This window comes from Typopeltis vanoorti, chromosome 2 (genome assembly GCF_054136105.1).
Source record: "Typopeltis vanoorti isolate ZY-2024b chromosome 2, IOZ_Tvanoo_1.0, whole genome shotgun sequence".
In the NCBI taxonomy this organism is placed as follows: Eukaryota; Metazoa; Arthropoda; class Arachnida; order Uropygi; family Thelyphonidae; genus Typopeltis; species Typopeltis vanoorti.
Window position 1 is genome coordinate 255328 of NC_143550.1, and position 24214 is coordinate 279541.

The 24214-nt window shown below is 37.8% G+C and overlaps 1 protein-coding gene across 2 annotated transcripts in view; it reads left to right on the forward strand.

Annotated features, from left to right (window-relative positions):
- LOC150108773 (fibroblast growth factor receptor 1-like) overlaps nt 1-24214 on the forward strand; it is a 560046-nt gene that overhangs the window by 203089 nt on the left and 332743 nt on the right. For both annotated transcript variants that reach the window (XM_090410064.1, XM_090410055.1), the window contains exon 6: nt 18756-18879. In XM_090410064.1, coding sequence (XP_090266190.1) covers nt 18756-18879 — 124 coding nt within the window. The remainder of the gene's footprint in view (nt 1-18755; nt 18880-24214) is intronic.

Here is a 24214-nt window from a genome sequence, read left to right on the forward strand (position 1 = left end):
TACAAGACAGTGTTCAAACCAATTTTAACGTATGGATCTGAGAGCTGGGTCAGAAGTAAAACACTTGACCGAAGACTAGAGACTGCAGATATGAGAGTCCTGAGAAAGATTAGAGGCTCACGTGAACAGATGGCATCAGATGGCAGTATCATATTAAAAACGAGGATATTAGGAAAGAACTTGACATTGTCAGCATCCAGGAATGCGTTAGCAGAACTAATCTCAGGTGGTATGGTCACTTAAACAGAATGGGTGAAGAAAGGGGGAGTGAAGTCCAAAGGTCACAGAGCCATACACGAGGGAGCGGCTCGCCCCAAGCAAACAATGTGACGTCAGCGTACGTGCGATAAGCGGGTGAGCGGATGGACACCGTGATGTAGTAACATATGAGAGTTCGCTGGACATCGAAAGGGGGACGAGAAACGCCGAGAAGAAAAAAGGGAAATATAAGGGTCATGCGACCTTGAAACAAAGGTTTTTTTTTTGTTCCTGGATCTCCTGTGTGTTCTCCTCTTGTGGTGGTAAGGGGTGGCAGTGCCCCTGTACCAGAGGGATTCCGATTAAGAGTTGCAAGTCTCGCGGCAGTATCTCCGCGGAAAAAAGCAAGTCCGGCTATCCACAGAAGGCCAGTTTCCTGTGAACCTATGATGTAATAAAGAACCATAGGGGAAGATGAGTAGACTTTGTTTGTGTTTCACTGAATATGAATGAAAGATTTGTGCCAAGTTAATATGCTATAAAAAGGAACATTAATGATATATGATAAGGTTGTATTGCTATCACTTTAGAAGGATATTGAATTTATTCTTATTGTCTGTTGATGTGTTAAAGTTTGCTTTTATAAAAAAAAAAAAAAAAAAAAAAAAATCAGCTAACGCCTTTTTATTCTCGTATACGGGAGTAGGCGAGGCCATTTAGCCCTATCTAACTTTTGGAGACTGAGTGGGCAGTTCAATCTCCACTGGTACCAATCAGCAATAGATGGCCCAATGCTATCACTAATTAAGTGGTACGCAGTGAAGAGAGACGGCTCAAATGTGCTGCCATCTCGTGGTCCCTAACACAATATATTTAATGTCTGAAATAATGTGGGTTCTACGGTCGATTTTCTTGAGTTTACAGGACGAAAAACCTGAGTTTCCGGGAGGAAAAACCTGCTTGCCCGTGCCAGAGATCGACTAACTCGGGAACCGGTCGAAAAAAAGGCTTAGAAAAATTTCCTCTAGTTGCCGACTAGACTCGAAACCAAGTCTTCCTTCGTGCGGCCAAGCGCAGTGGTGTGCAAACGCCACATCCACTGAGCTACACAGGCTCATCATTCGCTTTTATATTGAATGAAATTAAGGATATGTTTAGAGTGAAGAATTGACAAATTATAAAGAGATTGTGAAAGATATGAATGTTATCTTGAGTAGTCTGACAGAGCTACGCAGTTTTGGAATAACTATGATAATAATGCATAAATAATGCATTAGAGAGTGTTAATATAGTTCTTACTTTAGATAGCTACATAATGTTATGAGTATAATAGTAGTGTTTGAATGTTTTATGCTTTGTATGGATCTCCCTTAAGATGGGATTTGAATTAATGTTATTAAGTGTATCTACTTTTCAGAATTAATTAACCTTGCTTTTTATTCTAACAAAGACTTTCTGAGATTTCTGGAATCCGATGCCTCTTATAAAATATTAATGCGAACCTATGTGGGATATTAGAAAAGGGTATATTTTGGCCACGTCTGCAGAGGTGATAGTTATCATTAAGTACTGTCCTGAGACTACCTCTTGGTAAAAAAAAAAAAAAAAAAATCAACTAACGCCTTTTTATTCCCGTATATGGGAGTAGGCGAGGCCATTTAGCCCTATCTAACTTTTGGAGACTGAGTGGGCAGTTCAATCTCCACTGGTACCCAATCAGAGACAGATGGCCCAAGGCTATCACTAATTCAGCGGTACGCAGTGAAGAGAGACGGCTCAAATGTGCCGCCATCTCGTGGTCACTAACCCTAACACAATATTTAATGTCTGAAATAATGTGGGTTCTACGGTCGATTTTCTTGAGTTTACAGCACGAAAAACCCGAGTTTCCGGGAGGAAAAACCTGCTTGCCCATGCCAGAGATCGACTAACTCAGGAACCGGTCGAAAAAAGGCTTAGAAAAATTTCCTCTAGTCGCCGACTAGACTCGAAACCAAGCCTTCCTTCGTGCGGCCAAGCGCAGTGGTGTGCAAACGCCACATCCACTGAGCTACACAGGGCTCTACCTAATATTAACAACCTCTTGGTTGTTAATATTAATAATCTAATAGCGCTAAGTGGCGCAGCAAAACAAATTTCTTGGCATTTTACAAGAGGTAAATCTCAGACGCTCTGATACTCTGGTACTGCCTCGATCTTGAGGAAATTCCATTGTCCTTCATAGGTACCACGTGTTACCCAATTGCGTGTATTACGGAGATATAGCACAAAGGTGCTAATATCTCCGTAATACACGCAATTTTCAATTGCGTGCATTTTCAATTTTTCAAAATTTTCAATTGGATTATTTGAAAAAAATTTCAAATAATACAATTGAAAATAGTTGTAAATGTAAGAAAGCCACACAACAACGGTTAAGATGGGGTCTGTGACGTAAGGCTTCAGCACTTTATGTAAACTCTCATGTTTATTATTATTATTATTATTTGTGACACCTCCAAGGAGTCTGAAGACTCATCGTGGAAGGACACCTACTATACAACTATCTCCACCACTACACCGAAGCTCTACTACCAATCATCTCTATCAATGCCATCTACCACCCGCCACAACTAGTATTTTTTGTCTGTAAATTGCCAGTGTTCTGAAGGGGCGATTTGTCTGTATGCAGGATGAAAAACCAGAGTTTCTGGAAGAAAAAATCCTGCTACCTCTGTATGAGATCGGATAACTCGCCTTCGATTATATAAGAATCTATGTAGCAGCTTGGTGTTTTCTCATTGGATCCTATGGTTAGGGTTTTCAACTCCATTTTGAGCAAGGCCAGATTTGTGCAGTTTGATCAGACTGATGTGGTCGTGATGTTCAGAGATGCGTTTACTTATAGAGCTTCCTGTTTATCCATAATATGACATCTTGTAAGAACATGCAATTTGGTATATACCAGATAGCATCATAGGTGAGAGTATGTCTTTTGGAGAAGGTAGCAAAATGTGGATCTGGTTGATTGATTTATAGGTAGCAGTGAGTTTATATTTCATCATAATTTTTGACAGGCATTCAGAGATGCCTTTGATATATGGTATACAAGTCCTATGGGCTTCTTCTTGCCTGGGGTTGATGATTGTTTGAGTTTTTTTTGGGTTGTATCCATTTAATAAGGTTGTATCTTTTATAATTTCTAATTCTTGTTTTCAAAATTCTTCAGAGGAACGATATTGTACACACAGAGGGATTAAATATAAGCACGTGCACTGACTGTTTCTTTGAATGTAATTCCTAATATTGTTTTGTAATCACTATACTGATGTCTTAAAATACTTAAGACGAAATATCTATATATTATTAAAATTGAATTGCTGTGGTATACATGTGAATTTTTAGTTATGAATTCTCCACAGGTTTCACTATATAATAGTCTTATTAATAGAAATAATACAGAGTATGTATGATACAGGCATACTACCAGAAAACTTCATAAAATCTGTTTGCATTCTTATATCAAAAGAAAAATAATGCAGCAGAATGTAAAGATTTTAGAACAATTAGTATCATATCCCATACTTAAAAAATTATTATTATTTAGTCCTCCAAGGAGTCAAAAGACCTCATTGCGGGAAGTCCTTCCTAGGAAACACGTCTATGAAGACTCATCATGGGAGGTCCTTCCTAGGAAACACAGTCTATCATACCACTCCTTAAACTCATTGAATGTTCTTGCTCTCACCACTTTATCAGGCAGTGTATTCCACGATTCAACTACCCTCCATACAAAGAAATCACTCCTCACCCTCTTGATGACAGTTTCCTTTTGTAACTTCCAGAGCTATGGAATGAGTGATGACATGGCCCCTTGTCATCACTCATTCCTGCTATTCAACCAAGCAAAAGAAATCCCCAGTGTCAACCCTGTAACCACCTCTCAACAGTTTAAAAGTCTCAATCATATCACCTCTTCTTCTATCCACCAAACTCTGCAGTCCACATTCCCTCAGCCGATCCTCATAACTATCATTGTACAGTCCTGAAACCATCTTTGTTATCTGCCTTTGTACCCTTTCCACAGTTAATTTATCCCCTTCAAATCCTGGGGACCAAATCTGAGAACAATAGTCCAAGTGTGGTCTAATCAGGGTCTTATACAACAGAATGATAACTGTTTTATCTCTGCAGGTCAGCATCCTTCTCATTATTGCAGCAATCCTCTGTGTTACCTTCACCACCTTTGCAATATGTCCCCTAAATTTCAGGATCCTTATTGCTACATGCACCTTCCTCTCTAAAATTTATACTGCTGTAGTTAAAATCTCCCATAACAATCATTCTTCTTGCACTTGCTAAGCTAAACTGTCTAAACATTTCCTGGTCCCCACCCTCTGTGCTCCTTAGTTTGTAGAAACACCCCATTAAATATCCCATCTTGCCTATCTCTACCTCACACCATATGCTTTCAAAATCATTAGTGTCACTGCCTTCCAAAGCCTCCACTCTTAGAGGACATAAGTCATCACTTATCATAATCCATACTCCACCACCACGCTTTCCCTTTCTATCCTGCCAAAAAATGTTGTACCCTGCTACTTCTATTCCTGTTATTATATCCTCTTCTGTCAACCACTTCCGAGTGATCCCAATAATCTTTGGCCAGGCTGATGCTACTGTGTTACCAATTCCTCTCCTTTTTCTGGATACTCCCGGCATTAGTATAAAGTCTAAAAATGCCACTATTTCTTTACCCAGCATTATCTCCTCCAGATTCCACTGAGCTCAGTGCTACCTGATGTTGTCCCCCCTTATCCTAAATACCCTTTCTCACAAGACTATTGAAAATAATAAAAAATAGAATGTTTTCTAGAACTAAATGCCATAATAATTATTATTATTTAGGCCTCCAAGGAGCCAGAAGACTCATCATGGGAGGTCCCTCCCTAGCAAACATAGTCGATCAAGTACCACTCCTTAAACTCATCGAATGTTCTCGCTCTTACCACTCTATCAGGCAATGTATTCCATGGTTCAACCACCTTCCATGCAAAGAAACCACTCCTCACCCTCTTGCTCACAGTTTCCTTTCATAACTTCCAGAGTGGCCCCTTGTCATCACTCCTTCCCATTGTTCAACTGAAAAAACTCCCCAGTGTCAACCCTGTAACCACCTCTCAACAGTTTAAAATCTCACTCATATCACCTCTCTTTCTTCTATCCACCAAACTCTGCAGTCCACTTTCTCTCAGCTATTGCTCATAACTAACACTGTACTGTCCTGAAACTGTCTTTGTTATCTGCCTTTGCACTTTTTTCACAGTTAATTTATCCCCTTCAAATCTTGAAGGAGATAAATCCGAGAATAATAGTCTAAGAGTGGTCTGATCAGGGTCTTATACAATGGAATGACAACTCTTTTATCTCTGCAGGTCAGCAAACAACTAAAAGAATCTGGGCTAGGAAAAAGTACAATCGATGTCATTTAAGAACTATTATTGAAAGATCAGTAGAAATAAATAATACCATAAACCATGAAAAGTTAATGGAAATATTAAAAGACATTTAAATTCATGCAAAAGACCTCAGAATAATAATAGAATTATACTGGAATCAGAAGATAAAAATGTCAATGAAACAATAGATATCCCCCTATACTTTCAATATATACAGTGAAATGATAATGATAGAATATGAAAAAATTGAAATGGGAATAAAAATAAATGGCATTAGAATTAACAATATTAGATTTTCTGATTTGGTGTTCATAGCAAAATCAAAAATAGTTATGAAATATGGTTGAAATATCAATAAAAAAAGGGCCAGAATTATGACTTAGTATATAGCAAAACCCAAGTATATGGTAATAAATAAAAACAGCAAAACACAAATTTAAGAGTATTAACAGATTTGTTCAATATGCAATGTGTATGAATGAGGAAGTCAGTGGCATGAGTATAGAAAATGATAGAATGGATGTGCAAGATGGACAGGGAAATGGGAAGGCTCAGGGTGGACAGGGGAACACAGCATGAGAAAGGTGGATTCTCCAAGAGAGTGTGAATTCATGTGTGGAAAGGAATAGGATGACCTGGAATCAAGAGGAAACAGTTGGATTTGAAGAGGGTTCTAAAATGAATAAGCAGAAAGGAAATGGCTTCAGTTGAGCAAGGAGAAATCACGTCGAATGAGTGGTATCAGTGGAACTAGCTAGATCCAGAAATGAGCTGCTGTGTTTTTATACAAATGCTATAAGTATAAGAAACAAGACAGATGAAATGGTTGCATTAATCGAGTGTGTTCACCCAAAAATTGTTGGAATAAGTGAGATGGTTGGATGAGGACATCCTGACAGGAATAGAGATGGTAGGGTATGATGTGTTTCGCAAGGATAGAAAGGGTAAAAGTGGATATGAAGTGTTATTGATGATAGAGAAAGAGTTTTGTCCATACAAAGTAGAGATGCAAGTGGGAAATAGTGTCAGTGGTTTTGAGCCAGTATGGTGTGAGATAGAGGTGAATAGAATGAAATACTTGGTTAGATGGTATTATTATTATTTCACACCTCCAGGGAGTCCAAAGACTCATCGAGGGAGGACTCATCTACAACTCTGTCTCCACCAACTGATCCCAACTACACCAACGCTACCTATACATACATATCGCCCACCACAGACAATCGTAAACATCCATACCCACAGCGTTTTGGTGGGAGAGCAGATATGCTAACCACTCGGCTAGCCAGGCTGGCTTATAGATCTGGTAATGTGGATGGTAGTGACAATGAAATGTATAATCAAATTAGCCAAACAAATAAGAAAAGGGTGATCAGTATGGGCAATTTTAATTATGGCAAGATAGCCTGGGATTCATATTTGTTAAATTAGGGACACAAAACACACGTGTTGAAAAGATTATTTTACTGATTAATAATAAAATAATAACTTTACGTTTTGACCCCTGTATTGAGGTCATCTTCAGAAGGATACATTCAGAAGTATAAGAACAAGCTACATGCTGTTGCACTCTATACAAGTAAATTACATCTATGTTGTTAACTAATCTTTTTTCTTAGCCTGCCCTCTAGTGGAAAAAAAAAATTATATAAAAAAAAATAAATAAGAAAAAAATAAAAACTACAATATACTCTGCTAAAGTCCGCACATACTAGAATTCTTCTGGAATTATAATTTGGATTTGTACAGTACAGGTTGCTATTGAATGTTCAAGAAAAAAAAACGCTTCACTAGGTCTTGTATTGAGATTTTTCTTCGTGGTTGCTATGACGGTTGTAGATGGGTCCTCCACATTCTTGGAATTGTTAGACCATCATTTTTATTCAGATTCAGATCATGTTTGAGCATTTCACAAGCTTCCTTGAATTTCCGCTCGAACCAGGTTTTGGTGTGGTGTAGGGACTTGGTACCTTTCCAGTCAATTCTGTGGTATGTTTGGAGTGCGTAGTCAGAAAGGCTGGTTTTTCCAAAATGGAGGTATTTTATGTGACGTTTGTGTTCATCCTTTCTGATTGGGATGGTTCGCCCTGTTTCCCCCTATGTATGGTATGTTACATGTGCAATCTATTTTGTAAACCCCTGGGTGGGCTAAGTGTGGCAGGGATCCTTGGATGAACTGAGTAGGTGTCTTAATTTTGTCGGGGGTTTAAAGGTGGTTTTGATGTTGTATTTGTGTAGTGTTCTGTCTATTTTTTCTGAAATGCCTCCAACATATGGTATAGCAATAGCATTTTTGAAATCTTTTTTGTTATTAGTGGTATCTTTGTGGAGGATCTTGCGAATGGTTTTTATACTCTATCCATTTTTTATAAAGGTATGTTTGATGGTCTCATATTCATGGTTAAGAGCTTGTTCATTTGAACAAATGGTTTAAGCGCTGTGTTTAAGGGTGCTTACGACCCCTAGTTTTTGTGTTGGGTGGTGATAAGAAGTTTTGTGTGTGTACTGGCCTGTGTGTGTGTGTGTGTGTAGGTTTGTGGTAAACTGAGGAGAGAGACAGCCTGAATGAAGACGTGTGACAAGTGTGTCTAGGAACGGAAGAGAGTTGTTTTTTCAATTTCAATGGTGAATTGGATGCGTTTGTGTTGTTTGTTCAGGTGGTTAAGGAATGTATCTAGCGCTTGGCGGCCGTGGGCCAAATGGCGAAAATATCGTCGACGTATCTGAGCCAAATTTTGGGCTTTAGACACACCGATTCTAGAGCTCGTTGCTCAAAATCTTCCATGTAAAAGTTCGCTATTGGCGGGGGGGGGGGGGGGAGAGCCCATGACAGTACCCATGTAAATAAACTAGATATAATATATCATATCGAGAGAGGTTTAAGATCCCTCCCCGCCAATGTAGCTGACAAAATACAGATGGAAACTGCCAGTTTGCTAAATTAAACCAAAAAATTAAGCAGCAGCCTAAACAAAATGGATAAACTGGCCCTCAAATCCCTAAAAAAAATAATAGTGACATTATTATCACTGAAGCCGATAAAGGGAATGCCACTGTTGTTTTAAATCGGACAACCTACATTGAAAAAATGAACCATTTGGTATCGGACCACGACACCTACTAAATGGTAAATTACAACCCACGCAACGTAACAAAAAGAAAACTATTGAACTACTTAAATTAGTTAACACGTGGCCGGAAGAAACGATCAAAAAATTAATACCGCAGTATGCCTGCATGCCCAGAATTTATGGCCTGCCAAAAGTACACAAAACAGACATGCCATTACGTCCAATTGTGGAAGGAATTGACAGTCCGAATTACTACTTAGCCAAAATATTAGTTGCCACACTCAAGGAATTGGTTGGTTATTCCCCTTCCTACATAAAATACACAACAATTCATAAACAAAATTAAAAATATTACACTCAACGACCAATATCTATTAGTCAGCGTTGACATAACTTCCCTTTTCACCAATGTCCCAATCAATGATGCTATCCTATTCTTACAGAACATATTTCCACACGACATCACGGCCCTCTTTGCCCGTGTACTCCGCTCCAGATACTTCGTGTGGCAAAACAATTTTTACCTTCAAAAAGAGGGTACCGCCATGGGCTCTCCCCCCCCCCCCCCTCCCAATAGCGAACTTTTACGTGGAAGATTTTGAGTAACGAGCTCTAGAATCGGTGTGTCTAAAGCCCAAAATTTGGCTCAGATACATCGACGATATTTTCGCCATTTGGCCCCACGGCCGCCAAGCACTAGATACATTCCTTAACCACCTGAACAAACAACACAAACGCATTCAATTCACCATTGAAATTGAAAAAAACAACTCTCTTCCGTTCCTAGACACACTTGTCACACGTCTTCCTTCAGGCTGTCTCTCCTTCTCAGTTTACTGCAAACTTGCACACACACAGGCCAGTACATAAACAAAACTTCTTATCACCACCCAACACAAAAACTAAGGGTCATAAGCACCCTTAAACACAGAGCTCAAACCATTTGTTCAAATGAACAAGCTCTTAACCATGAATATGAGACCATTCAACATACCTTTATAAAAAATGGATACAGTATAAAAACCATTCACAAGATCCTCCACAAAGATACCACTAATAACAAAAAAGATTTCAAAAATGCTATTGCTATACCATATGTTAGAGGCATTTCAGAAAAAATAGACAGAACACTACACAAATACAACATCAAAACCACTTTTAAACCCCTGACAAAATTAAAACACCTACTCAGTTCTTCCAAGGATCCCCTGCCACACTTAGCCCACCCAGGGTTTACAAAATAGATTGCACATGTAACATACCATACATAGGGGAAACAGGGCGAACCATTCCAATCAGAAAGGATGAACACAAACGTCACATAAAATACCTCCATTTTGGAAAAACCGGCCTTTCTGACTATGCACTCCAAACATACCACAGAATTGACTGAAAAGGTACCAAGTCCCTACACCGCACCAAAACCTGGTTCGAGCGGAAATTCAAGGAAGCTTGTGAAATGCTCAATCATGATCGGAATCTGAATAAAAATGATGGTCTAACAATTCCAAGAATGTGGAGGAACCATCTACAACCTTCATAGCAATCACGAAGAAAAATCTCAATACAAGACCTAGTGAAGTGTTTTTTTTTTTTTCTTGAACATTCAATAGCAACCTGTACTGTACAAATCCAAATTATAATTCCAGAAGAATCCTAGTATGTGAGGACTTGAGTAGAGTTTATTGTAGTTTTTTTTTTTTTTTTTTTTTCCACTATAGGGCAGGCTAAGAAAAAGATTAGTTAACAATGCAGATGTAATTTACTTGTATAGAGTGCAACAGCATGTAGCTTGTTCTTATACTTCTGAATGTATCCTTCTGAAGATTACCTCAATACAGCGGTCGAAACGTAAAGTTATTATTAATCAGTAAAATAATCTTTTCAACACGTGTGTTTTGTGTCCCTAATTTAGCAAATATGAATGCTGATCACCGTGTAACCTTAAAAGAAATAGACTGGGATGATGAGATAACAACCAGAAGTAAAGAAAATGAGTTTCTTGAGTTTTTGAGGGACAACTACCTCAGACAGTATTTAACAGAGGGCACACAAGACATTGAGTGTCTTGGATTTGATCATCTCATTAGAGGATGTAATTATAAATGAGGTGTCCAATCACCCGCCGATTGGTGAGAGTCACCATGAAGTGATTACCTGGGTGGTCGCCAGCAGTGTGAGAAAAGGTATATGTAGAACTACAAGAAGGGGGGGGGGGTGATTATGAAGAGCTTAGGATGCAGCTTGCACGTGTAGCATGGTATGAGGAGTTAGCTGGAAAAGAGATCAGTACAGCTTGGGAGATTTTCAAAAGCTATCTAGTAGAAATGTTTAAATGTATTCCAAGGGTCAGAAAGGTTAAATAAGGTAGGTGTGAAATTGATGAATAAATAGATTACGCATGCGAATACAGAGAAAAAGGGCATTCTGGAGGCAGCATAAGAGAAGTGGAAATAACCAATTCCATGAGGTCTACAAAGACCAAGCAAGGAGGGGAGGGTAGCTAAAGAGAGGTATGAACAGCAGTTGGCTAATGAAGCCATAAAGAATCCTAGGGAGTTCTTTTGATATGTAGCCAGCAAAAGAAAGAATGATTATGGAAGGATGACATTGATTGGAGAAAATGGTAGAAAGACAGCTGTAGCAGAATGTGTGGTGGAGATACTTAATGAGCAGTTCATAAAGATCTTTCAATCTTGTGAATGTGACTTCATGGAGAGATTGAGAGCAGTTGTTGATGGGGAGGAGAGACTGACTGTAGGTGAGTAAGAGGTGTATGGGGAGTTGAGTAAACTAGATGTTAATAAGGCTGTGGGACTTGATAATATATTGCCACGTATTCTGAAAGAATGTGCCTGGGAGTTGACACCTGCCTTGACATATTTTTTTAATGAGTCTTGCACTCGGTCAAGTTACTAAGGAGGGCAAGATTGTGCCATTTCATAAAGGAGGTGATCGAACTCAAGCATCAAATTATAGGCCTATCTGTGTGTGTGAGGTGTTGTGGTTATGTGTTGTCGGAGAAGCTTGTGAGAACTAGGATCCAGAGTTGGGTTGACAACAATGGTATTATCTTTGGTATTATCTATATAATTATTATCTCCCTTTAGCAAATCTATGGACAGCATGGATTTGCTAAAGGGAGGTAATGTTTTAGTAATCTGCTTACGTTATTACAATAACGTGACTGCTTCCTTGGACAGAGGAGAGGGATACACTTTAATATACTTAGATTTTGCAAAAGCTTTGGGTGGATTACTGCATGATAAGAGATTAGAGCATTGGATCGGAGACTGGCTTTCTGATAGGTATCAGCAAGTTGTGTATGGGGTAGCAATATCCTGGAAAAGGAAGATCACTAGTGGTGTGCCTCAGCAGTCTGTTTTATGGCTGTTGCTGTTTAACTTGTATATTAATGATATTTGTGAAGATTTGAATGAAGATATTCAGTTGTTTGCAGATTATGCAAATTTGGGAAGAACTATGAAGAGTAATTATGATGTTGTGGCCTTACAAGAAGACTTGAATAAATTCAGTGATTGGGCACGGGAAGGTGTGCGTGGGTGCGAGTTCATTGTTGCAAAATGTAAGGTTTTAAAATTTGGAAAACAAAATTGGGATGCAGAATTTATGCTCGGTGAGAATATATTGTCAGAGGTGGAGGAAATAAGAGATCTGGAGGTGATAGTGGATAATGATCTGCAATTTAGGGGACACATAGCCAAAATTGTGAAGACAACACAAAGGCTTCTGGGAATGATGCAGAGGTAGAAGTAGGGAGATTCTTGTTCCATTGTATAAGGCTTTGATTAGGCAACACATGGACTACTGTGCCCAGATTTGGTTGCCTAGTTTTCAAAAGGACGAAGAGGTGTTGAAAATGGTCCAGAGGTGACTGACTAAGGTAGTTTCTGACTTCTGGAATGAATGCCGAATATGAGGAAAGATTGAGAAAATGCAATTTACAGAGTCTAGTGCAGGGTTTCTCAGACTGTGTTCCACGGAACACAAGTGTTCCGTGGAACACAGTTCTTCTCACGAAATAGGTGTTTCGTGAGAAGTTCTGGAATTTGTCATTTTAGTTTTCTGAGCATTTTAATGAATAAATATTTTATAGTAGAAATATTCTGAGGAGAATAATATTCGTGAATATGTTGAAAAGCTCAGACCCAGAACGCCTAATAATATCTGTGTATCGTTAATTTTCTCACATTAAACCTTTCAACATTTGGGAAAGGGAATACCGCTGTGTATGACTGGTCATAAAAATTGCCTGCAGGTGGATTACAACAATGTGTGGCATATCCTCTGTTCTCAAAACTGAAGGAAATGACATCTGTGTAGCAAATGTCAATAACCAAGCTGCATATTTTTAAACATGGAAATATTCATGAATTATCGTTAATTTCCACACATTGAAATCTTTCAACAATCGGGAAAGAGAATACTGCCATTTATGACCGATCATAAAAATTGCCTGCAAGCAGATTACAACAATGGGTGGCATGTTCTCAAAACTGAATGAAATAACATATCTGTGTTGCAAATATCAGTGGCCAATCAGCAAGAAAATATAAAGAAAATTTTTCCACTGAAATTGAAGATCAAGGTAGTGTGTATCCGGTTCTCAAATCTATTAGTACTGAATATTTTCTTCGCAAGTTCATATAGCAGTGTGCAAGTGCTTGTTCTGAAACCAGAGTGCCATGATTTTTTTAAAAGTAATAGGAATACAGATTTAAATTCTAATATGAATAAGAGACAAGGCACTTTGTTTAATTTCGCTATTAAGAAATCTCTTATTGAAGGTGTTTGTGACGGAACAGATAGTGAGTCATCCAGCCTACAAAGATTTCCAAGATATACAAAAGGAGGGGAAAACTACAGCACACAGGAGAAAAAGTCGGCATTCACTCGTAAGTACTTATAATATGAATTTTTGGTGATCAGAATAGGATATGTCAGTGAAAATCACAAATTAATTTAACAATGGTTTAATTGATGTTTAATTATTAATTAATAATTATCAATTATTAAATAATAAAAGCTAAATTACCAATTATTAATTAATACATTACAAAATAACCAAGGTGTTCCGTGAAAATTTCAAGATTTGTGAAGTTTTCCGTCGTAGAAAAAGTTTGAGAAACCCTGGTCTAGTGGATAGGAGGAAGAGCGGAGATATGATAGACACCCTACAAGTTAGTAAGGAGTTGTTAGAGGATCTATTTTGGAGAGGTTCTACAGAAAACAGTAGGAGATAAGAGGAGAACCAGAGGTCATCTGTGGAAACTGTATGAAGAGGGTGTGAGCAGGGGGGTGAGAAGCAGGTTTTTTGCATGCAGATTTGTGAATGATTGGAATGCTATGCTACTGGCCAGGATGTGTGTTTATTTATATATATATATATATATATATATATATATACACGTCCACATTTCCATGGATGCAAAGTGCATATTAAAATTGTAATACCATTGATATTACATTGAAAGTTATGATGGATACGAAGCTTTTGAGGATGCATATTTGATCTTTAATGGCCAGTAAGGTGGTTAAAAGTGTGATGAGCTGTGTGTATAATAAAAGGACCTCCTAGATGTGTCTTTGACTCAGTGGGGTCTTGGGTGATGATAATAATAAAATCTTTAAATTATTTAGGAGTAATGATCACTGAATATGGAACAATTATGGAAATAAAATCGAGAATAAGCTAAGGCAAAAGAAGCATTTCGGAATAATAAATTACTAATTACCTCTGGAATGAATAAATAGACTAAAATAGGAATAATTAAATCGTTAGTATGGTCAGGTTCAATTATGAATGTGAGTTAATAAAAGAAAAGGGGGAAAAGGTCTGCAATTTCTATGATTAGGAAATTGTGGACTTTTGAGATGTGGTGGTATAGGAGAGCACTGAAGATTTTTTGGAATTAGAAAAAAAACTAATGAAGTATTGAAGTTAATGGGAAATAAAGAACACTCGTGGAAGACCTTATAAAGAGAAAGTGTAAGATAGCAGGACACATCAAGTGGATCAGCAGGGAAAACGTCTGGAAGTAGCAGAGGGAAAAATTAGAGGGAAGAAGATCTAGTTGACCAAGAACTTTTTAGGTTGATGATGTAAAGAAATGGATGGGTAACAAGAGTTATTATGAGATCAAAAGAATGGCAGAGAATCAGATGCTCTGTGCATTCCATGATTGGTAACCTCCAAATTGGAGAAGCTAGTTAAAAAGAATCATGTCATAGTAGTCTGAACACCCCTTGAGGGTACATATCAGGAAATTGATGATGGGAAGAATAGTCATTGATCGGAGATTTGTGAAAAGGACAGTTTTGTCAAAGCTGACTAATAAATCATCCTTATTGAGTGTGTTTTTAATTTTGTTTATGAAGTGTTGTGTTTTTTTTTTGTAGGAGGAGGAATGGCTTACCAACTCCTCGAGTGTAGCTGCTAGTATTTTGGCTAAGTGGTAATTGAGACTTTCATTTCCTTAAACATCAGTTGCAGTGGTGCATTTGTTTTGTGCCATTAATTTTTATAAATTCTGGGAGTGCAAGCATAATGCAATAACAGCTTTTTAACTGTTTCCTCTGTCCAAGTGAATACTGACTTAATTTGGTTGTTTTCTTTTTGGTGTGGTTTGTAGGATTGTAGTTAACCAATTGATTATCAATTGGTTAATTTTTTCAAAGTAAGCTATCCGATCAAGAACGACAGTAACATTCCCCTTTCTTTGTCCATCTTGGTAATAAACGGTGTCTTTGTTATTTCTTAGAGATTTAAGGGCTGATTTTTCTGCTTTGGTTAAATTGCAGCTTAGTTGTTTATTATAATTTAGTATATAGGATGTTTCTATAATAAATTTAGTTTAATCCTTTATCCAAGCAAACAAAGTTTGTGCCTGAAGTTTTATCTTCAGGACTGAGGCAACTCATGGTAAAGGTGGACCAAGCTCTCATCACTACTTGTCTTAGTATCTCCCATAATGCAAAGCACATCTCCTTGCAGACATGTATAATGCTATGCATTAAGGGAAAGGCCACTACCCAGACCGGTTTTGATCTATATTGAGGTCTCGTCAGTGGGAGAAAGACCCAGAGGCGGTGATACTAAGGTGGAAGCAATGGAGAACTCATATTTACTTATACGAGTTGCCAAAAGATGTCTCACCTTATTGTTAAATTACTCTGGATTTAGAGAAAGATGTTGGAAGTTTGTTTTTCCACTTGGGTTAGACTATAATAAATTTAGTTCTTTGTGGATAATGCCCTTGGAATTGTACAAACAAATCAGCATTGTTTTTACTCTTGACTTCTCCAAGTGACTTTTTTTTGGATGCTCCTCTTCCAGTGTTCTCCACTCAATACTCTGGTGCTTTGTTTTGGGCTCATACTCAAAACACCATGTTTTGTCACCAGTAGCGATTTGTTTCAAGGAAGTTTGGGACCTTATGAGCAGTTTTAATGAGGTCCTTGTAGTGTTCAATTCGATACATTTTTTTTGGTGATTGATCAACTTGTGGGTAACAAATCGCGAATTCAATTTCTGAAGGCCCAAACACTCGGTCAAAATGTTGTGTACACTTGATTTTGGAATCCCCAATTCATCTTCAATCAATTTCACGGACTGTTTTGGGTTTTCTTTGATGAAATCGTGCACTTTTTGGATGTTAACTTCGTTCAGTCCAGTTTTTAGATGGCTCAGCTTTTCGTCATCCTCAAGCATCTCATGACCACTTTGAAATCGCTTAAACCATTCTTAAATTTGAGTACGGGATAAGCATTCATCACCGTATGCTTTTTGATGCATTTTGGTAAAACTTTTACCAAGTTTAACACAAGTGTTCAAACAGAGACCTGCGATTGAAACTCATTTTTCCGACCGTTTGTCAAAACACACAGTCACTCTTGGCACTATAACTCTGCTTCTAATGAAACAAATGTCATAAACAGTTGACACAACACTAATGAAGGTTGCTGCTTTCGACAACAAAAAGATACAACAGGTGGTGCCACAAGTTTCTTCTATTTTCGAAAAGTTCGGTTTCTTTTTGAACAGAGGGTGTCGTCTAGCCATAAATACTGTTACACCTTGAAGAGCACATAAACCTTTAATCTATCAATAAATCATTTATAGCTTTCAGCACATATATTTGGATACTCTCCCTCACATTCATAACATGCATATAGCAGAACTCAATGTTCAAAATGTCCCCCCTTTTGTCGAGTCTGAGGCGTATACTGTATACCACCACATATCAGTGGTGGTATACAGTACATACAATGGAAATGCTGCAAGTGCTCGCTCCAAATCCACCTTCACGCTGGCAATACTGAGTTTCTTGCAGGCTACTCTCTCTCTCAAGCTCCAATCACAATTTGAAGTCCAGTGGTTCACATTGGAACTTCCAGAAGGCCAATCAGGTGGTGATATGTGGTCAGGCACATTCACCTCCAACCACTGTTTTGTGGTCCACTACCTATTCTGAAGCAAGATGTTGTTCAGCAGCCCTACCACGAGTTCCAGTACGTTTCTTGATACACTTTGGCAGAGGTTTTAATCCCTATCTCGCAGAAGTGCAAGTTTGATCCCTTCCCCTCTGTAAGTCATCCTCCCACTAAATCATCACTGACGTGGGTTGATGACCTCTCTGAATCCTGGGTACTATGGCATGTGCTTTGTGACCATCCAAAGCATATACTCAATCATTTGGTGACTAAGTGACTCTTCAGTGGTGAAAATCTACTCATCTTTGAAGAGGATATCTCTGTCTCTGTTGTTCACTTACCATCAGGAGAACTACCTTTAATTTTATCACCCCTGCCACATAAGTTGTGGTGTTAGAAAGTGTCCAGTAGAAAGATGATAGGCTCTCACCTCCAGGTCATCAGTTAGTATATGTGACATCATTCTCTGTTAAATGTTCATCTCTCGTGAGATCACTTCTGCATTCTCACAGGATTATGGTCACCTTCACAGCTCTCACAAGCTGTTGTGTCCTAATGCATTGTGGTCGACTTGTCTTTGGGAGGTATGTTTTTTGTATCATAACAGATAATAGTACAATACACAAACATCCTACTGATCTCAAGTGTTTATATCATGTTAAAAATAACAGCTGGCTGCATTTCAATCTTGTGAAATGCTGTTGCAGCTACACTATTCTCATAATCTCCTCGCTGCATGTTGACTTGTACAGCTAGAAAACTTTACTGATAAACATGCAAATATTGGCTGGCCACAATGCTACTAACAGAACTGGACTTGCACAATTCTGTGATTGGTGCTGGGGTAGGTTGTAACAGTACTTATGGCAAGATTGTGTGTTATTTGCCTTTCCTTTTTGTGCCAATGAAAGGCTTCTTGCTTAGCAACTTGAGTTGCTAAGCAAGAAGCTTATGTTACATATTTTACATTATGTTACTTATGTTACATATCCATGTTATTTTCAACACTATTGTGCACCTCATTTCTGTATGCTATTACATGTTTTAGTTGTCAGCGACATATCAAGTATTGTTTGGTTATTTAAGATGTTTGTTTTATCTCATAAGCACTTGAAAACAAATACTTAATTGTTACCATTGAGAATACAAGGTGGGGGGGGGGGTAATGATTTTGTGTTATTTTCAAGGGTAAAGTTTTCCCACAAAGTAATTAAAAATAACCCAGATAAATTCTTTTAATGTACTATTACAAACATACAATGCTCTCTCAATTCACTTGCATTAAGAAATTGGAGTACTGGTCATTTAACACATTCAGGCAGGCAGTGTCACAAATGTGTTGATGTGCCATATGCCTGGACAGACTGGCACGAGCATCTTAATTATGAATATGTTTAACTGATTTAAAAGCAAATAGTACTGCTCCAGTCAATTTGACTGGCTAACTGGAATTATTTGACTGCTTATTTGATAAGAGAATTGAGTGATCACTATGGCATATTATATAATATGGTAATTTAAATTTGATGACTATTTGAATGAATGATATATTTTTGCACATATTTCATAAAGGTTTCATCATTCTGATTTTTAGATAAAATATCGTAAATATTCAATGACTTTGGATGAGCTTGTTACATCAGACAGTGGAGAATATACTTGTGTTGTGTATAATAGTGAAGGAAGGATTAACTGGACATATACTTTAGAAATTCAAGGTAAGTGAATACACTTTTCCTATATCAGAGAAAAGGTGGAATAAAATACACTTATAAAGTGTGAAATACACTTTATAAGTGTATTTTAGTAGTTAGTAAACAGAGATGCCTATTAAAGCTGACCTTTATGTCTGAGGCTGAGTTTAAGTAATGTAGAAATTAATAAATTTTCTAAAGGGGGTTAGTTTTGGGGCCATTGCTGTTCAATTTATATGTTAATGATATTAGGTTGGGTTTAACTAGTGATATCCAGCTGTTTTGCAGATAATGCAAAACTGGGGACAGCAATGCAGAGTCAAGCAGATGTTATGTTATTGCCTTGCAAGAGGACTTAAATAAATTGCATAAATTGGCAAGTAAGTGGAACTGTCAGTTCAATGTCACAAAGTGTAAAGTTTTGAGATTTGATAAGCAACAATGGGATGCAGAGTATACACTTGGTCGGGAAACTTTAACGGAAGTAGAGGAGATGGGAGATCTAGGAGTGATGGTGGACAAGGACCTGAAATTCAGGGACCACATTGCACAAGTTGTGAAGACATCACATTGGATAATGGCAATAATGCAGAGGACCCTGATATGCAGAAATAGAGAGGTTATGATTCCATTGTATAAGACCTCGATCAGGCCTCACATGGATTATTGTGCTCAGATTTGGTCATCAGGTTTTCATGGTGATGAGGATATGTTGGAAAAGGTCCAGAGAAGATTCACAAAGGTAGCCTGTGGTCTTTGGAATGCGGAGTATGAGGATAGATTGAGAGAATGTAAATTGCAGAGCCTCGTGAATAAGAGGAAGAGGGGGGAGATATGATTGAGACATACAAGCTAGTCAGGGGTTGTTATCGGGTCGATGTTGAAGAAATTTTTCATAGAATGGGAGAAGGCAGTAGAGCAAGGAGCCATCACTGGAAGCTGTATAAGGAGGATGTGAACAGAGGAGTAGGTTCTTTGCATGGAGGGTGGTTAGTGATTGGAATGAATTGCCTGAGTGTGTTGTGGGTGTAGACACATTGAATCAGTTTAAGGCACGGCTGGATGAGCACTGTGTGCAATAGTACATGTTGGATGAGTATTGTGTGCAATAGTGTGACCTCCCACGATGAGTTCCTGACTCCATAGAAGTCAAATAATTAATAATAATAAAGGAAGAGGAAACTGTCTGTGTGTTTGTGGGGAAGGGAGGGGATACTTTGCTGTTTGGCTAGTTTGTACAGGATTATCCATATTAGCAATTGGATTTCCCAAATTGATGCACCATGTATCTAGATTGGTTTAGCATATGGTTTCAGTGGGTGAAGTAATTTATAAAAATTTTTCTTTTGTGGGTTGTGATTTAATCATAATTGGTATTCTTTAAAGTTGTGTGATCTTTGAAAAAATTTTTCATGCTTTTGTTAAACTTCTGTTTTTTTGTATAATATTCCTTTTACAGGGTAGGAATGTTGTCATTGATGCATTTGGGACTTTGGTTAGTACTTATTCAGACCTTGCTCCACAGCAGTTTTCCTAGCTAAACTTATCCACCTTTGGATATAAGCCATAGAATAGCTTGGAGAAACTCATGTTTCTCCAAGCTATTTTATGGCTTATATCCAAATTCTTATTCTTATATCTTAATTGATATTCCCAAAACATTTTTTAATATGTGACTTCCACCCACAGCAGTTATAAACCTATAGTTGATAGTGCTGAGGATGGGCTAAGGATTTTTCTATTTTTATTAATTTTATAACATAACTGAAAAACAAAAAGGCAAAAGATATGGTAGTTCTGGTCAATTTGATGAGGATATGTTGGAAATATCCTCATCAACAGAAAGGTCTGTTGGAAGAAGTGAGAGAGTAAAAATTGTTGGATTACTACTCAGATATGACAGTACTGAGTTAAGAAGGAAGGCAATGATTGCAAATGATTTCACATGCAGGCTGTGTAGAAGATATGGATACAAGTTTTTAGATGTGTGGGGTTGTGTCTGATATAAGGATGGCCTGCACTTGAATTCATTTGGCATCAGAAGCCCGGAGAAATTACTTCTTTGTATGAGACCTAATGCAGAGAGTCTTCGAATATGGTTATGTATGTGGTGAAGGTGTGAAAAAATGTGCTTTTGGTTCAGGCTTTTTAAGTATGTCTGGGGAGGGAAAAGAGAAAGTTCTAGAACTAGACCAAATAGATTGCATATCTAATTATAAGAATAGGCTAGGTGGTAATTTATTATGTCTACGCACAAATGCCAGGAGCATTAGAAACAAAGTGATCGAGTCGTTGCTTTATCAAATACGATGTGGCCTAAGATTGTTGGCATTAGTGGGACCTGGCTATCAGAATCAGATATAAATGAGATCGAGTGTAATGGGTATACTATTCTTAGGAAGGACAGAGATAGGAGAGGAGTGCTTCTAATGATATCAACCAACTTAAGCAGTTAGGGTAGAAACACAAAAAAAAAAAAAAGGGAACAATGTCCCATGTAGTGGTGAGTTTGAATCTATCTGGTGTGAAGTGGAGGCTAACAGAATGAAATATATGGTGGGGTGTTGTTATAGACCTGGCAGCGCAGTTGCAGGGGGAAACAAAGAAATGCATATCCAGTTTAGCCTTATGAGTACCAAATGAATGATCATTATGGGTGACTTTAATTTTCCAAACATTGATTTGGTTGAAGAGAAATCTCATGATAAAAAAAGAAAAGAAATTTATTGGATTGTTGCAAGACAATTTTCTCAAACAGCATGTGAAAGAAGGAACTTAAGGTCAAAAAGTGTTGGATTTGCTTACTCCTTCAGAAGGAGTCTCTATCAAGAATGTGGCTCTTTTACCACCAATTGATGACAGTGATGTGCTGTACTTTCTTGGGAAGTATCTAATTCTATTGATGCTCCAATTTAAACATGCATGCTGAACTACAAAGCTGGAAATTATAATCACCTTAAGAGAATACTATCTTTGGTCCCATGGCATCGATTACTGAATGGGAAAAATGTCAGCAATGCATGGGAATCATTGAAAAAGTCTTGAATGAGGTGGTATCTGAATGTATCTCTAGTGTTTGAAGAATAAATAGGTTGGGAGTGAAATGGATGTGCAACCTCATTAAGAAAGAGATCCACAAGAAGACGATAATGTGGAAAGAATATCGTGAGAATAAGAGTTTGGGGTGTTTTGACATATATAAAGCTCAGGCCAGAAAAGTAACGAGTATTGTGAGGAAAGTTAAATCAGAGTATGAAAGGAAATTGGAAAGGAAATAATGTAAGCTAAAGGCAATCCAAAAGAATTTTATCATTATGCCACAAGCAAAGGAAAGAATGAATGTGGAAGAATAACTTGATTGAATGCAGATGATACTCGAGAGTTGGAAACTAATGAGATTGTTCAGTTAATGAGTACTCACTTTGCTAAGATATAACAACCAGGTGTATATAACATGATGCATAGTGCTACTGCTGCATTGGATGAAGAGTTAGAGGTTCATGAAAATGAGATTGAAGAGCTGTTGCATAACTTTGATAAGAATTTGTCTATAGAAACAGATGGAATATCAGCCCATTTGCTAAAGGAATGTTCAGCTGTGTGTGTTTGTATACCTTGAGTCTGAGCTAAGGTATGATAGTTCCATTGTACGATGGTGGTACAAAAACTGATGTCTAACTACCAACCTATCGGCATCTCTGGTGTGGTGGTGAAGATTTTAGAGAAGTTGGTAAGAACTCACATACAGAAATGGGTAGACAAACATGCTGTACTCTGCAAGGAACATGGGTATACTAAATGAAGGTCATGTTTTAGCAATTCGGTCATATTTTATAACAATGTTATGGCTGAGTTGGGTAAAGGGAATGGATACACTATGATAATATTGGATTTTTCTAAGGCATTTGATAGGATACCACATGAAAGGCTGTTGCATAAACTGGAGAATATGGAATTGGAATATAAACTCTTGACTTGGATCAGGGGATGGTTGACAGAGAGATATCAAAAAGTGGTATACAGTGGGTGTGAATCTGTCAGATTTAAGATGACCAGTGGTGTAACCTCAGGATTCAGTCCTTTGGCCATTATTGTTCAATCTGTTCATTAATGACATCAGGCAAGATCTAACATCAGTTGTGCAATTGTTTGCTGATGATGTGAAGATAGGCAAGGCAATCAGGGATGCTACTGATATTCAGCAGTTACAAAATAATTTGAATAGACTGGAAATTTGGGCAAACGAAAATGGCTGTCAGTTTATTGTTGGTAAGTGTAAGGTTATGCATTTTGGCATGATTAGAGTTCCAGCGGCATATTATATTAGGAGTTATGCTTCAAGGAACTGAAGAGGCAAGGGATCTTGGCATATTTCTGAATAGGAATTTAAAGTTCAAAGGTCACATAGCAAAAGTTGCAAATACAACTCTGAGGATAATTGCGATGTTGAAGCAAATCTTGACATGTAAGGATAAAGAAGTCATTTTGCCTCTTTATAAGACTTTGATAAGACCACACCTCGATTATTGTGTGTAGATTTGGTCTCCTGGGTTCCAAGGGGATAAAGAAGCTGTGGAAAGGGTGCAAAGAAGAGTTACAAAGATTATATCCAGATTATGGGATTTAGATTATGAGGATCGATTGCAAGTATGTGGATTGCAGACTGGTTAACAGGAGAAAGAATGGTGATGTCTATGAAATTTTGAATGGGTGTTATAGGATATCAACTGATGTGAAATGTTTGTTATATGGAAGGTGAGGAGAGAACACTGGGGCATCCATGGAAGTTAAATTTGTTCACAGTCAAGAAAGGGGTAAGAGCTAGGTTTTTCTTCCAGAGAGCAGTGAGTGAGTGGAATAATTTGCCCTTAGGGGTAGTGAGTGCATCTAGTGAGAATAAATTTAAGGAAAGGTATGATAGATGGTTTGGGTGATTTATAGTCTCCCTCGATGAGCCCTCGACTCCCTGGGGGTATCAGATGATGATGATATATAATTTTTTTTTTTTTTTTATATTTCAAAGATTTTTGCATAATCTGGAGACCTTGCTGTAGAGAGCAAACATGCATTGGAAAGTCATATCAGTCCTCCAATAAGCATCAGAATCCTGAACAACCTAGAACTAAAAAGGCTTTTGGGCCTGATGGCATTCCCCATTTGAGCAAGAGATATGCTCCTGAACTACTGCTGTTCAATTTCATCCTTATGATACTCAGCTGTCATCAACCCTGCAACATGGAAGTAAGCCGATATTCAGTTCATTCCAAGAGAAGGAGATAAATGTCTACTGTTGAACTGTTGACCTACTGCTCTCACTTCAGTGCTCTTTCAAGTAATGGCAATGATAATTATTAGTCAA